The sequence below is a fragment of the Kryptolebias marmoratus genome, linkage group LG22 (assembly GCF_001649575.2).
Source record: "Kryptolebias marmoratus isolate JLee-2015 linkage group LG22, ASM164957v2, whole genome shotgun sequence".
Taxonomy (NCBI): domain Eukaryota; kingdom Metazoa; phylum Chordata; class Actinopteri; order Cyprinodontiformes; family Rivulidae; genus Kryptolebias; species Kryptolebias marmoratus.
In genome coordinates this window covers 13,748,997-13,762,761 of record NC_051451.1, presented here as the reverse complement: position 1 = coordinate 13,762,761, position 13,765 = coordinate 13,748,997, and the positions used below count along the sequence as shown (strand labels likewise).

Here is a 13,765-nt window from a genome sequence, read left to right as displayed (position 1 = left end):
AAAGTAATATTCCTAATAGCATTTGGGGTTGGGCAATTTGTCAGTGTCTCACATTGGGTGGTTAAGACTTCTAATGAAACTAAAAGACAAATCGGCTCAGAATTAAATTCTCTCCTCACTTTTGAGGCTTTAAAAGGTCTCTGAGGGAAGAGAGTTTTGAAACTTTCTCAGAATGTGTTCTGCGTTGCTGCTGAACTGCACGCGGCATTCCTTTTGTTTACCTATATGATTGGAGTGCGGGGTAATAAATGAGAGATAAGAGAAGGCCAGACTTTGATGAGGCTGGCATTATCCTTCCACTATTAAAGTCGTATGTATTGATTTGTCACTTTATGTGGGTGGAACAGGGAAGCCGCTGTGCTCTCATTTTGCATTCCCACATTACCATTTAAACTGCCTGTAAACAGCTTCAATAAAGGCAAGTATCAGCTTGATGTATTGCTCCGAAGTCACAGTAACCTGCTCCAGAGGTATTGCTGCTATATCTGTCTTTACTTGTTGTGCTGCAGAAGGCAGAGATCAAATATTTACCACTGTACAAGAGGATTTTGTGTTCCTTTTCTTGAGGTGACTGTTGTGGCTTCTGGTAGAGGAAGCTGAGACGAGGCATAGCAGTCAGTCAATAATAAGCCACTCTTAGTGCATGGTGCAGAAACACACAGCTATCTGAGCCTTTTTTTAAACTTCATGGAAGGGGTGAGGACTGCCAGTATGCCTAATGCCCTTCTTTTGTTGCTGTTTGTAAGTCTTATTACATGTGTGACGCTATTTATTATCGCAAGTATTACCAAGTGTGGTCATTTATGACATGCAGCAACATGTCCGACTATATCCTTTGCAGAATTTGCCCCCAAATCACACTAAAATGTTGCATATTCTAGACTGAACAAGCACAATTGTGAGCTAGGCTGGCCTTTTCTTTGATGGTCCATGACCTGCCGTAAAAGTAGCAACTGTGAAAGACCTTATCAGCTGAAGCAGCATTAATTGGCTTTTTCTGTAAGCATAAAAACACTGATGTCCTTAACAGCTATAAACAGGGTAAAGTTTACAATTTCCTGTAGACAGCTCTTGCTGTGCATGTGGGTGGCACAGGCTGGCAGTCGTGGTCCAGGAATTTAGAAATCCTTATTTCCTCCGCCTTTGTGTGTGTGTGTGTGTGTGTGTGTGTATGTGTGTGTGTTGATCTCCTATTGTTTCACACTAGTCCAACTGAGGAAGACTGTTTAAAAACGAGAGCTGCGGTGTAACACATACACAAAATCAGATGATTGTATGATTACATGCACAGCTGCACATAACGCAGATGGCTGCGGAGTCCCAGCTGAAGCTGCTGGACCGCGACCAAACTGCTTTTGTCCCGGTTCCTTTGCTTGTTGGCACTCGGAGATGAGTACGTAGACATCAGCCGATGTAAATAAAAGTAAGGTAACTCGCGTTTTGTTTGGATTTATACCATTCACAGACACCCAGTTCCCAGTTTGACAGCTGTGTGTCTGTTTACCAGGTAACATTCATGTACAGTAGCATAATTTAGTCTTTGTGTCAGCGTATCAACGATCTATTTATAACTTTCATTGTTTGTTACTGATATAAACATGTGGTAGAGACAGAACCAGATTTGCAAGTAATGGCGACGTGCTTTGTATTTAAGCAGCACTGTATAAGCTTAAATTGTTTTAAATTTCTACGTGTCTCTTAAGGTAAAGGTGCAGAATTAGGTGCTAGTTTGTGTTGTTTGTTTGTTCAGTGTAATTATTAATTATTAGTAAGCAGTCCATACGGACGGTCAAAATCAACGTGTTTGTCAAAATAATTTCACTATGTAAACAAGTGTTCAGGTAAATGTCACACACAGTACTGCAAGCCAGGGCGTTGCCTGCTACTTAAAATACAGCTAAAGCATGCCCATACAGTTTAAGACACAATCCAGCGTTTGCTCCTTTATTAAATACTGATTGAGTAATGAAATGACTCAAAGATTAGCTCTTCACAAAGGAGGTTTGCTGGGATAACACCACTCTGTAGAGCAGTTCAACCCAAAAGGAACGGTAGCAAATAAATAATAGTATTTTATGTTTTTGAACCGCTATTTTCTGTCTCTGTCTGTCTGAAGTTTAATTTGATCCCGTTAAAGCAGACTTGTTTTGTTTCGGTGTCGCCTGATTAAGCTGCATTGAATTTGTCAGCAGAATAGCTTGTGTTTTATGATTGCAAACAGCTGAATTTGAAGGTTTTTGTTTTTGTCACGAAGAAAATTTGAAGCCACGTGTTCAGAAACTCTGGTATGTTTAGCCAGAGTTATACTTAAAATAATGGATGTTTCATCCCGTAATATTAACACATAATATAAACCTAAAGTTGCTTCATTATCAAGTAAATTAGAAGGAATGGTGGTTTAATTCTTCTCCAAACTTGTAATGTCTACGTAGTGTTTGTTGATGTGTCAGCAGTGTGTGAAATTTGTGCTGTAGGACTTCACAGACAAATGCTAATTACTTCTTCCACTGAGGTGGATTTCCTTTTATCCAACATTTGGAATCGAAGGCTGTGAATAACTACAGGAACAGCTAGACTGTTCGATTTGAAGTGGACCTGAGAGGTTTTGGAATATTCTGTTGCGTGCTTGCACATTTAGGTGTTTCTGCTCAAGTGAGTGGGTATTTTGTCAGAAGACAGGTGCTAATTTAACACACTTGACTGGATTTAGTTTTCACCTCACCTGTTCCTCCCCTGGGGGGCCACGCAGTAATAATGGCTGAGCTGCGAAGCCGATAAGATCACATCTGAGGAAACGACGTGCAGAGCTGCACCTTTTAACAATTCGGCTACATCTGTGCTCGTTTTCAAACCTAACCTTCATGCAAATTAAAGATGCTTTTACGGAGAAACGGAACAGTCGTAAACCCCTGAGCACACAAGAGAATGTTTTAAAACGACAATGACGATGGAAATTTTCTGGTGGGAGAATTCTCAACTTTTATTATACAGAAAAAAAAGCTTTGACATGATTTAATCCACTGGTTATTTTAAAGCATGGGGTGATTGGAGAGACACCTCAGCTCTCTTACAGAAACCTTGTGGGGGTAGTAAATTGTTTAGTACTGTTGGATTAATGCCCCCAGCCCGGTTTTTACTTCCCCGAGGGGGGAGTTTGAACACTGCGGCAGTAGCCTAAAGCTATACCAGATTTCAGTAATTTCATAACTTGGCTTTTTGTGTGCTCGTATGTTCAAGCAATAGTTTGATAATGTCAGACAAATACTTATGAACTGGTAGAAGAATTAGCTTATTGTGAAAGTTACATAATAGAGGTGCTCAGAGATTAATGTTCCTCCTAATCAATCATTTAAAGAGATGCTGATTTTTCAATTCTTGCAGTTTCTTTTCTTTGTGATTTCTTTTTAATGTAATTAATTTTTCACCCGTAATACTGAACAACAGATTTAATGATGCTCTGATTATCTTCAAAGTGAACTCTCCTACATCTAAACGACCAGTTTGCTATTTCTTCGTGAAATACCAGTTTGATTTAAAGGCCATGGCTCAAAGCCTTGGACGTGAACTTGTGATTTGAAGTGACTTGCCGCAGCGAACAGAAACATCAGAAGCCTGACCCGACCTCTCGTCTTATCCAAGTTGGATCTTCAGTTGTCTGCCAAGAGCTGACCTCTCGAGGCTCCTGTGTCAAAAGGATTAACTGTAAATAATAATAAGCATAATTTGGCGAAGACGCATCTTTCTTATTTAACAAATGGAAAGGGAGCGTAAGTGAGCTGCTCAGGCTTCGGATGTCCTGTAAAATGCTTCCAGTTTAATAAACAGTGTTGATCTTTGCAAAAGGGTTATAAAAGTCCTATGACTCAAAATCAAAAGTAGTATTACTCATAGTACTACTCCCAGCCTGCCTTTTGTTGCGTGGCTGCTAAGAAACTTCTGCTGACACAAGGTACAGTGGCTCTCGACCATAGCACACTTTCCAAAAATGTCAAAATTTCAGTGTTTCTGGAGCAGAAAATGATACGTTTATTTTGTATCATGATGTTTTTTAGGTTTAGGATCCTGTCGTGTTGGAGGGACTTTTACACTCCCAAGGATTAATCCTGAAGGTCATTGTTTGGTTTGTCGCACAAATCACTTTTTTTCCGTTGCTCTGTGTCAGCATTACTAACCATTTATTACTCAGCATGTCAGTCAGGTCGCAGGCTCTACCAGTGATGTCATTTATTTACATGGCATTGGAATTGTTTGGTTTGGCGTTCCAGCCTGGAAGATATTTATAAAGAATGGCGTAGTTAGCATTTTTTTTTACCCTCCTAATCTTTAAATTCATCTTAAATAAAACAACAAAAGTCTTGTTTTTAATTTTAAACTGTTGCTCAAACACTAAATGCATGTTTCTGAATTGTGAGGAATAGAGGGGTTTTATTGGTGGATCGTGTTTGTGTTAAAAAAAATTCACATTGATGCCTTCCAACTCATCAGTTTGAATTTGATGTTTTGAGATGTTTTTGTAATCCTGATAATTAGGGCAAGTTTGAGTTTGATTAAAAATCAGCGTTTGTGTAAAATGTTTTGTAGTTGTTTAAGAGTAACCTGAGTTTTCCGTCTCTCTCTGTCTAGTTTTGGCCTGTGTCCGTCTGTTACCAATATATCTCCTGAACCACACAATGAACTTTAATGAAACTTTCAGAAAGTAATCGGCAAATGCACATCTACAACCATTGAATAAACCTGATTCAAGACAGCTGCCGCAACCAGATGATCTTAAAACCCACAGAAATGGCTGTATTTTAGTCAATTTTACAGATACTGAGCTAAAATTTGATGTGGCAGTAAGTAGATGAGTCATTCTGGACACATACATCTCACGATATTACATGAGATTGTCCAAAATGGTTACAACTCTGCCTTTTTTTAGCATAAGATGAACTCTATTTAAAAGTTTGGCATGAACGGTAGTGGGCAATATGCATTCCTTCAAGAAATGCTAGGTCTTCAGCTTTTTATTTGCGCTTGAGCGTTTTTATTTTCCATCTTGAAAAAGGGGGAAAAGAGAGCGAGAGATACTCGCCTGGCTGTGTGCTGTTGTGACTGACAGTGACTGACCGATATGAGTAATCTCTGCCCTGTCTGCTGACTGAAGACACACTGTCTCTGCTCTCCACACTGCTTCTGTCACTTCAGTCTTTTCTCTTTGCAGCTCTTTGTGTCTCACCCCATCCCACAGCTTAGTTTTGGTGTGAGTTAGCCTCCGTCATTTCCCCGTTTTGCTCCTGTTCAACCTTCTTACTCGAATATCAATCTAAAAATCAGTCTTTTTCTTTCTGTTCTTACTAGTCTTGTTCTTAATTTTGCTAAGTCTTGTCCTTGTTTTGGGGTGAATGCAGTGGACACCTGTAGGAAGTACTCCAGGGTCTTGCTGGTGAAGTTTTAGATGCTGCTTGTACCAGTTTTTTTTGTTTTGTTTTGTTTTCCCTTCAGCTATGGGGGCTGTTACCGTTCATCTTTACCAGCACATTTTGCATTACTTTGTCAAACACAAAGAAAATGTAAATAAAACTGAAGGTGTGAAATACAAATGTTTGCCTGTAAGTTCCTCTCAAAGCTGCCGGACCTGAATGTGGAATATCTGTTTCCCTCTGGCTGATGCTGGATAAACAATCAGACGAGGATGCAGCCAGAGCCTGGATGGATGGGAGGTGTCTCCTTCCTTCTCCTTATCTGGTGTAGAGATTCTCAAATGAATCTGAGCCCTGACACATTGCTCCCAGACTCTTTATGGAGGCTTTTAATTCTCAGTCTTTCTGGAAGATTTCATCATTTCATATCTTTTTCACCCTATGGTGCATATTCCTGCAGCGCTACGCAGTCACACCCACATGCACGGTCTAAAAGAAGCAGGCGATTCACGTCTCCTCTGAAAGACCATCTTTTATTTATGTTCTTTATATATAATTCCTCTTTTTCCCTCCTCTGGCACTGCTCCAAAGTGTAAAAATGGTTCACTATTCTTAGAAAAAGTCATCCTCTGTGTTCTGTCATCATGTCCTTCCTTATTTTCACATTTAAGTAAAGGGAAAACCTTTACTTGTTAAAGCTTACATATTTATCTGTCATCACACCCGCTCACCAGACGATCTGTTTTACAGAGTTTTGTGTGGAATTTGCCTTAAATTGGCAGCCAATGCATGGGATATGTATTTAAAATACTCCTGGTAATATTTGGAACATCCATTTATTCTCTAAGAAGACATTGCTGATATAGTCTGTCTTAGCTGACATTTTGAAGGAGGTGGAGAGAAAAGAAAATACAAAGTTAGAGACAATAAAACAAAATGACCACATTAAGTCTACAGGGTTTAGTATCTCATCCTGTGATGATTTTTCCATCTTCTGTGTGGGTCTTTTACAGTTCTGTTTGGGGGGGAGGGGTTCTCTCTTGAGACATAATTCAACAGGAATATGCTTTTTAGTATCTGAGATTCAATGCTTTCCAGCAAACACTGAGCCAGCTACACCTGTTGTGTTAAATGTTTTAATGTTTTGGTTTTTTTATGTATTTGTGGATTATCACAGTTGTTACTGATTATGTCTATAAAAGCAACCAGCATCTGGTGTTGAGACAAAAATGGAAATAAGTTGCACATTTGGTAACTTCATTTGATGTTTTCGAGTCGACTCGTGACAAGCGTTCCCAGCGTGTTTCAGACCCACCGATCAGTTCCCTTCTTTTCGTTCTTTCAGGCTCGGAATGTAAACACAGGAGAGCTGGCTGCTATCAAAGTCATCAAACTGGAACCGGGTGAGTTACCTCTGCTTTCTATTACTTTGTTCCCTTTTTTGTCCCTAAAATTCACCAGTCTTGACTCTTTATTTTACAGCATTACCTCTGGTCCTCCTGCACCCCGCTGGTTGTTTTCCTCGTGTGCTCTCCCTCTTCTAGTTTTCTTTAGAAACATATCTGTGTTAATTGCTGAATAATTTAAACTGAACTAAACTGCAGTTAGGCTCTCTGGTACACAACTAAATGATAAAAATCTCTCTTTTCTTTGTTGTTCTGTATGTAGTAAGAAAAAGGTTGAGGCAAATCAGAAATTCCTGCTTTAATGATGTGTGTTTGTCCGTGTTTTGACCGTAGGTGAGGACTTTGCTGTCGTCCAGCAGGAGATCTTGATGATGAAGGACTGTAAGCACTCTAACATTGTTGCCTATTTTGGCAGTTATCTCCGGTAAGTGTGTGGATGTGTGTGTCAGATGTGCAATATGTGCTTGCGGCTGTTATTTAGCTGAATGCCGATGATATAAAAGGCCGTTTTATTGTGTAAAGCAAAAAAGAGATGATCTGACTGTTACAGAAGCGTGAAGTAATATATCTGAGATTTGTTGACTATATGTTTAGGTGTACTCACACAGTTTGTTTTGTTTGTTTGTTTAGGAGAGATAAGTTATGGATCAGCATGGAGTATTGTGGAGGAGGTTCTCTGCAGGATATTTATCACGGTGAGAGCAACATGCAACCAAACAGAAACACAGTTAACTGAGATCCTTATTGAGTTAGTTTGAGTTTCCTCATTTATTCCTCTTCTTTCCTGCTTCTCTCCGACAGTAACTGGGCCTTTGTCAGAGTCTCAGATAGCCTACATGTCACGGGAGACCCTGCAGGTGCTGTATACATTGTAAACACTCTATTTTTGTGAAAGAAGTTGAATATTTGTGAGGCTTGTCCTTACTTTAGGGCAGGATTTTTTCTGTTTAGTGCCATATTTTATATAAACTGGGTTTTTTTCCTGAATAGGATGAGAAGGATGTACTAATTTTATTCGAAGAAGCAAAGATTTAATATTAATAAAAGAAACGTATTATAAAATAATGCCTCCTAAATTTAAAAAGAAATTGTACAAACTGTTTCCAGACACCAAACACTCAACAGTATGGCCTCTATTCCTCAAACCAAGGAGGTGTATGTACCGCTCCCTTCTTGTGGAGTGATACTATTTCAGCTTTTTCTGAGAAATTAGGGAAAACAGAACACCTTTTGTGGGTGGAGGTTTATGGGACTGTCCAATCAAACAGGATACTCAGATATGACTCGAAGTAGATGATTAAGATGTTTCCTTTGGTTACCAGATCTTTCCATTTAATTTCCTTTTTCCCCATTGTTTTATTGTGGTAGTGCAACACCTGCATGCCACTTCTAAACAACAGTTCCTAAATCTCTAAAATCATATTTCCTTGTGTTTTATGTAATTACTACCATTTTTTTTTAATTTTGTACCACACAGCAGAAATAAGTTGTTATTTATATGCATGTCCTGTCAGGAGGTGACTGTTTGTTGCAATGATGACACCAAAAGATCATAAATGGTCATTAATTTAAGAGCTTTAGGCTATTTGATATTGTTTCAAGTTTACTGCTTCATAAAATCAAGCTGTGTGCAATTTAAAAATATGCAAATACTAAGTTAAAAAGGAAAGTCTGTTTAAGAAGAAACTATACAAAGTATGAGTATTGTACATCACTGTCATTTGAAATCATCCTATTTCTTAAACATTTTATTTATTTATTTTACTTAGACCAACAAATTTTAGGTAGAAATGATAACCTAAACTGAATTTTTAGTTGCATAACTTTTATTATTGTGACCTTTTTTGTATACACAACAATAAGAGCCAAAGGGCCAATAACACCAGCAGCTGCATATTTCTCTTCACAGGGTTTATATTACCTACACAGTAAAGGCAAAATGCACAGAGACATCAAGGTGAGTCTTGACAAATGTGTATAGAAGAGGCATCTCATGAAAACTCCTAGATTTAAATTTTTTTTTGTTTACCCTGGCATTATACTGTATGTGTATTGTTTTTATCACCTTTGTATTATTTAAAGATGGGTACCAAAAAAAGAAATCTTGTATGTAAGCTAAATTAATCCCTATTTTTGACACCGTTTCAAACATAAATATTGGTTGCATTTGGCTAAAGCATCTTGGTTAATTTAAAGTACGTCAAATCAGAGCTCAACGCCATGTTCGTTCATGTTAAAAATGTTTCTAAGAAGATTAAACTGAAATTGATACATGGCGCATTTTGTGTTTGGTGCTAATATGTGGTTTGTTTCGTCTTTTACAGGGAGCTAACATCCTCCTGACAGACAACGGCTATATTAAACTAGGTGAGAGGAAAACACTGTCTCCAAAAAAATGACATTCTTCTGTGAAATACCTGTACCATATCTGATTGGCCTCATTTGCTGGCTTGGGTTTAGTTTTTTTTCTTTATCTTACTAATGCTTTCCTTCTTCTCTTCAAAGCTGACTTTGGTGTATCGGCCCAGATCACAGCAACTCTCGCCAAAAGGAAGTCATTCATTGGAACGCCTTACTGGTGAGTGTCACCTCCTTTCACGTGTCATGCAGGTATCCATGTAGGTCCAGTGAATGTTTAAACTACAACATCCTAGGACTTCTATAGTCGGTTAGGTTAATATGCAGGAATGAAACTATTTGATATTTAGTGGGTTATTCTGTTGGAGTAATTCAGGATGTGTTGTCAGTAGGTTTTACTCATACCATTGTTGTGTTTTTGGTGCAGATAAACAAGGATTTTATATTATTAGCGGTACAAAAGGAACAATAGAGTAGCTGTTTAGCTTCTCGATCATAATCATCTTGTGCGCGCCTTCGGCATTATCGCTTTCTCATCTACTGTTTCTCTCTCTCCTGTTATCTAGGATGGCTCCGGAGGTAGCAGCGGTTGAGAGGAAGGGAGGCTACAATCAGCTGTGTGATATCTGGGCCGTGGGTATTACTGCAATCGAGCTAGCAGAGCTACAGCCACCCATGTTTGACCTGCACCCAATGAGGTAGAGTTAACAGTGTGTGAGCCGGGTTATTAGGTGTCAGCATGGCCCCTGGTAGTGTGATGATACAGGGCAATAAAAAAAAATGCTGAAGCAGAAACTGTGTCCTGTAAAAATGCTGGTGGACTTAATTCAATTTATATTGATGAGAGATTATAGACTTGAATCCTCTTTTATTGCATTTTTACGTTTTACTACTGATACCTTCTAGTAAGAAACTGTATAACATTGAAGAGCATTTGTTTTCTAAATGTTGCATTGACAGGAGTAGAACCGTTATAAAAAGACATTTCACCTTTTTAAAAAATATAATGTTTTACGCATCTGGGCATGAATATAAATACATCTATATCAGCTGGTCCTTACAGTTACCATTAGTGTAAAGTTAATCCAACCTCAGGTAAACAACAAATGACAATATTTCGTGTCAGTAGTTATTTAATGAAACGAAACGAAAATGCAGAAGTGGTGCTGAAGTGTTTTTGGTGTTTTCCACTTATAAATAATCTTCCCACTGTAGAACGATGGACTCCAAACTGTTTGGAAATGGTTTCATCAACTTTCCCAGACTGACGGGCAACAACAAATAAAAACATACAGACCAGCAAACAATCACAACTTCTGCTTTTATAGAAAGTTGTCACATTTACTGTTGATTAGACAATCAATGTATTTGATCATCATCATCTGGTTGCCACTAGGGCTGCAATGATTAGTGGACATTATCGATAATAATCGACAATAAAAATCGAAGTTTTTTGTTGTTAATAGTCGTTTTTTTATTACCGATGTTTTTTGTTTTTCTTTTAAACGGAGTGAGACGTCTTCCTGTCCGTCTATCTCTGGCGAGCTTCACATATGCACAGTAGCATTCAGCAGCATGTTAAGTCATGTTGGCTACTGGTGAAACAACACAGTGTGCTAAACAATCCAAGGCTTGGGACGATTTCACTCTTAATGAAAGGAAAAAATCAACTCATCTGCAACATTGGCAAAGCGGATCTCACATATCATGGCAGCACTTCTGTGATGCACGAGCATTCAAAGAGGAGGCACATCGGACATCTGGAGTTATATATAATTATGTGATTCATCATCCGATTAGTTGACTAATCGTTTAAGTAGTCAGTGACTAATCGGCTATCAAAATAGTCATTAGTTGCAGCTCCAGTTGCCACTTTATTTTTCAATTTCTGTGGAGGCCAGAAGGGTCAACTTAAGTTTCACACACTGCTTTTTCACCTTGGCTTGGCTTCTTGGTAAATAAATAATTGAACAGTGTAAATTGCCATAAATTGTTCATCTGAGAGTGTTTACCTAGTTTTAAAGATTCATTGCAAAATAATGTTTTTTTTTATGTATTTGTACTTAAAACGGAGAATTTAAAGCATGTTCTTGTTACCTTGACTCTGTATGCGGTTCCTTTTTTAAACAGCTGCCAAGCACAGCTCCTCTGTAAAGATCTGAAGTGGTATGTTTTCTCTCTGTCCTCTCCAGGGCTCTGTTCCTAATGACCAAGAGTAACTTTCAGCCTCCTAAGTTGAAAGATAAAATCAAATGGTAAGACTACAAGTTGTCTGTGCTTGGTTTGTCTGATGTGTTGGCCAAAGGAGCTGCTCGATGCTTCCTCTCAAGGTCCAGAAATTAACTCCTTTGTTCATTGTGTCTTCTCTCTCTCTTCCTCTTTACCAAACAGGACAAATAATTTCCACCATTTTGTCAAACTAGCTCTAACCAAGAACCCAAAGAAGAGGCCCACGGCTGAGAAACTGCTGCAGGTGAGGACTGAAGCAAGATATTTCTAGTCTTTTAAAACAAACAACCATTTTATGATGCAGTAGAATTTATTTGTTTGTTATTGATTTATTTTCTCTGCTCTGCTTGGAGAATACAGCTTATCTTTAAATGCTCTATATGCATTTAAACTGTTATATGATTTAGTTTAGTCATATCAGGTGTAAGGCAAAATATTTTCTTATAACATACTGACTTTTGCATAAAAATGACAGTAATAACAGAGGGTAGAGATAAATTATTATTAATAAAATTAGTGGCATTGTATGATTTTTAAGATTTTGCCACTGGTCACCTCTAAGCATGATTTAGATTGACTCCCTGTCCTGTTTGTCTTCCAGCATCCGTTCGTGTCGCAGCCTCTCAGCAGGACGCTCGCCATCGAGCTGCTGGACAAGGCCAGCAACCCCGACCACAGCACATTCAACGACCTGGACGATGACGACCCTGAACCTGAGGTAACATTTGACCTCTTCCTGGTTATCTGTCGGAAAAGCTAAAGTGTTATCCAGCATGTCGGCAGAGAAGTGATTGAGTTTTGCTGGGGTTTTTGTCTCCCCTCTCAAATTGTATCCTCCTGTTTTCAGTGACCTTCTTGTCCCTCCATCAGCCTTCATATCCTCTCTGCTCGCCCTCCTTACTCTGGTTCACACACCTTATTTTTTGCTTTTTATCCCCTCTCTCCATCCTGTTTTTTTCTCTTTCTTCTTTCACCTCCTTTCTCCTGTTTATTTCTCGCTTCACTTCTCTTGGGTTTCTTCCTCTTTTTCCCTCTTGTAGCACCTCTCTCTCCTCCTCATATTTCCTCCTGCTCCTTCCGTCTTTCCCTCTTTTCCTCTTGCCCTCTCATCTCCACCCCTCATCCCCTACCTCCTCTTCTTCAGTTTAAGTACAGAGGCCATTTCCTCCCCATAAGCCCCGGTGCTCGACGTGCACCCCGTTTTGCAGCTCGTAGGAAGGTACTTGTGTCGGCTGCAGTGATTTCATCCTAACACAAACCGCCCTGTCTTCGTTTTATTTTTATTTCTGAGCGGGACGAGCGAACTGAATGAACAGAGAGTGAATTTCCATTCTGTTCAGTGTCTGCTGGTGTTGTCATGGAAGTTGGCGTTGGTATGTGACATACAGACAGTTGATGGATTACCAAAGCAGTTGCATAATTAGTTCAACATTCCAGGGAGGTCTTGTATTTTAATGTTCATGTTTTTGTGCAGACGTGGGTATCAGGTGATTGTATGCAGCTGCATATTCAGAAGCATTATAATAACAGTATTGGTTCCTTCTGAAATTTAATTAATTTGTCAATTAAGCAAAGTATTTCAAACTCCTTCAAATTGCAGTGAAATTTCAAATTTACGTCCTAATTTCAAAAGCCTTTATTTGCATAGTCCAGCTGGTCTGAAATTTTATTGATTTTATGTTTGTCAGAGAGCGTAAAAGTATTATTTACAGTCCTCACCATGACAACATCAGTGAGATTCTGCTGTTCCCCGACAGCAGCAGAGATGATGAAGTAACGTCCGTCTTTAAAGATGGCTTCCAAAGTACCACATTGTTGCACTACATCCAGGACGAAACTGTCTGCAACCAAAGATTTTCAAAATTGCTGTTTGTTTGTTTGCACAAGCTCATGTCATGAAAACTACAGCCCAAATGTTGATGCTTAAAATTAAACACTGGTGACAAAGTAAATCTCCTCCAGCTGCCTGAAAGATTCAAACTCTCCATTTAGTGGAAGCGCAGCATCAAGAATGAATGTAGAAAAGAGTGGGGAACTATCAGATAATGTAGTTATGGAAGCCACTTTCAACTACATTTACTGATTTAAAACAAGTTTTTAACCACTGTTTTAATGTGATAAAATATTTTTATTGGCGTATCTAGTTGAGAAAAGATTAAAGGTAGAATATTTGTGGTTTTGGTTTGTCATCTCTGGAACTATAAGCATGGTGTGGGGTTGCTGTGTGTTTTAGCCGTTTGATAAGAAATGAGTAAATTTATAAGCATCTTGGGTGTAGGAGAGAAACATTTCAGTTTGCTGAGCCTTGGATTTCTCTACACAAGAAGGAGAAGTTGATGTTGCTGCCAGGAAAGGATTATGTTTGCCTGT

General features: G+C 38.8%; 1 protein-coding gene across 11 annotated transcripts in view; it reads left to right on the top strand.

Moving 5' to 3' along the window:
• The window catches only part of LOC108244385 (mitogen-activated protein kinase kinase kinase kinase 3), a 36,841-nt gene that overhangs the window by 2,397 nt on the left and 20,679 nt on the right, over window positions 1-13,765 (top strand). For 7 of the 11 annotated variants that reach the window (XM_017430540.3, XM_025008444.2, XM_017430555.3 and 4 more), the window contains exons 2-13: window positions 6,748-6,805; window positions 7,142-7,232; window positions 7,439-7,503; window positions 7,610-7,665; window positions 8,718-8,765; window positions 9,133-9,175; window positions 9,314-9,386; window positions 9,733-9,864; window positions 11,359-11,421; window positions 11,558-11,639; window positions 11,997-12,113; window positions 12,540-12,614. In XM_017430540.3, coding sequence (XP_017286029.1) covers window positions 6,748-6,805; window positions 7,142-7,232; window positions 7,439-7,503; window positions 7,610-7,665; window positions 8,718-8,765; window positions 9,133-9,175; window positions 9,314-9,386; window positions 9,733-9,864; window positions 11,359-11,421; window positions 11,558-11,639; window positions 11,997-12,113; window positions 12,540-12,614 — 903 coding nt within the window. The remainder of the gene's footprint in view (window positions 1-6,747; window positions 6,806-7,141; window positions 7,233-7,438; window positions 7,504-7,609; window positions 7,666-8,717; window positions 8,766-9,132; window positions 9,176-9,313; window positions 9,387-9,732; window positions 9,865-11,358; window positions 11,422-11,557; window positions 11,640-11,996; window positions 12,114-12,539; window positions 12,615-13,765) is intronic. The other 4 variants (XM_017430610.3, XM_017430617.3, XM_017430584.3 and 1 more) reach the window with 1 other exon arrangement.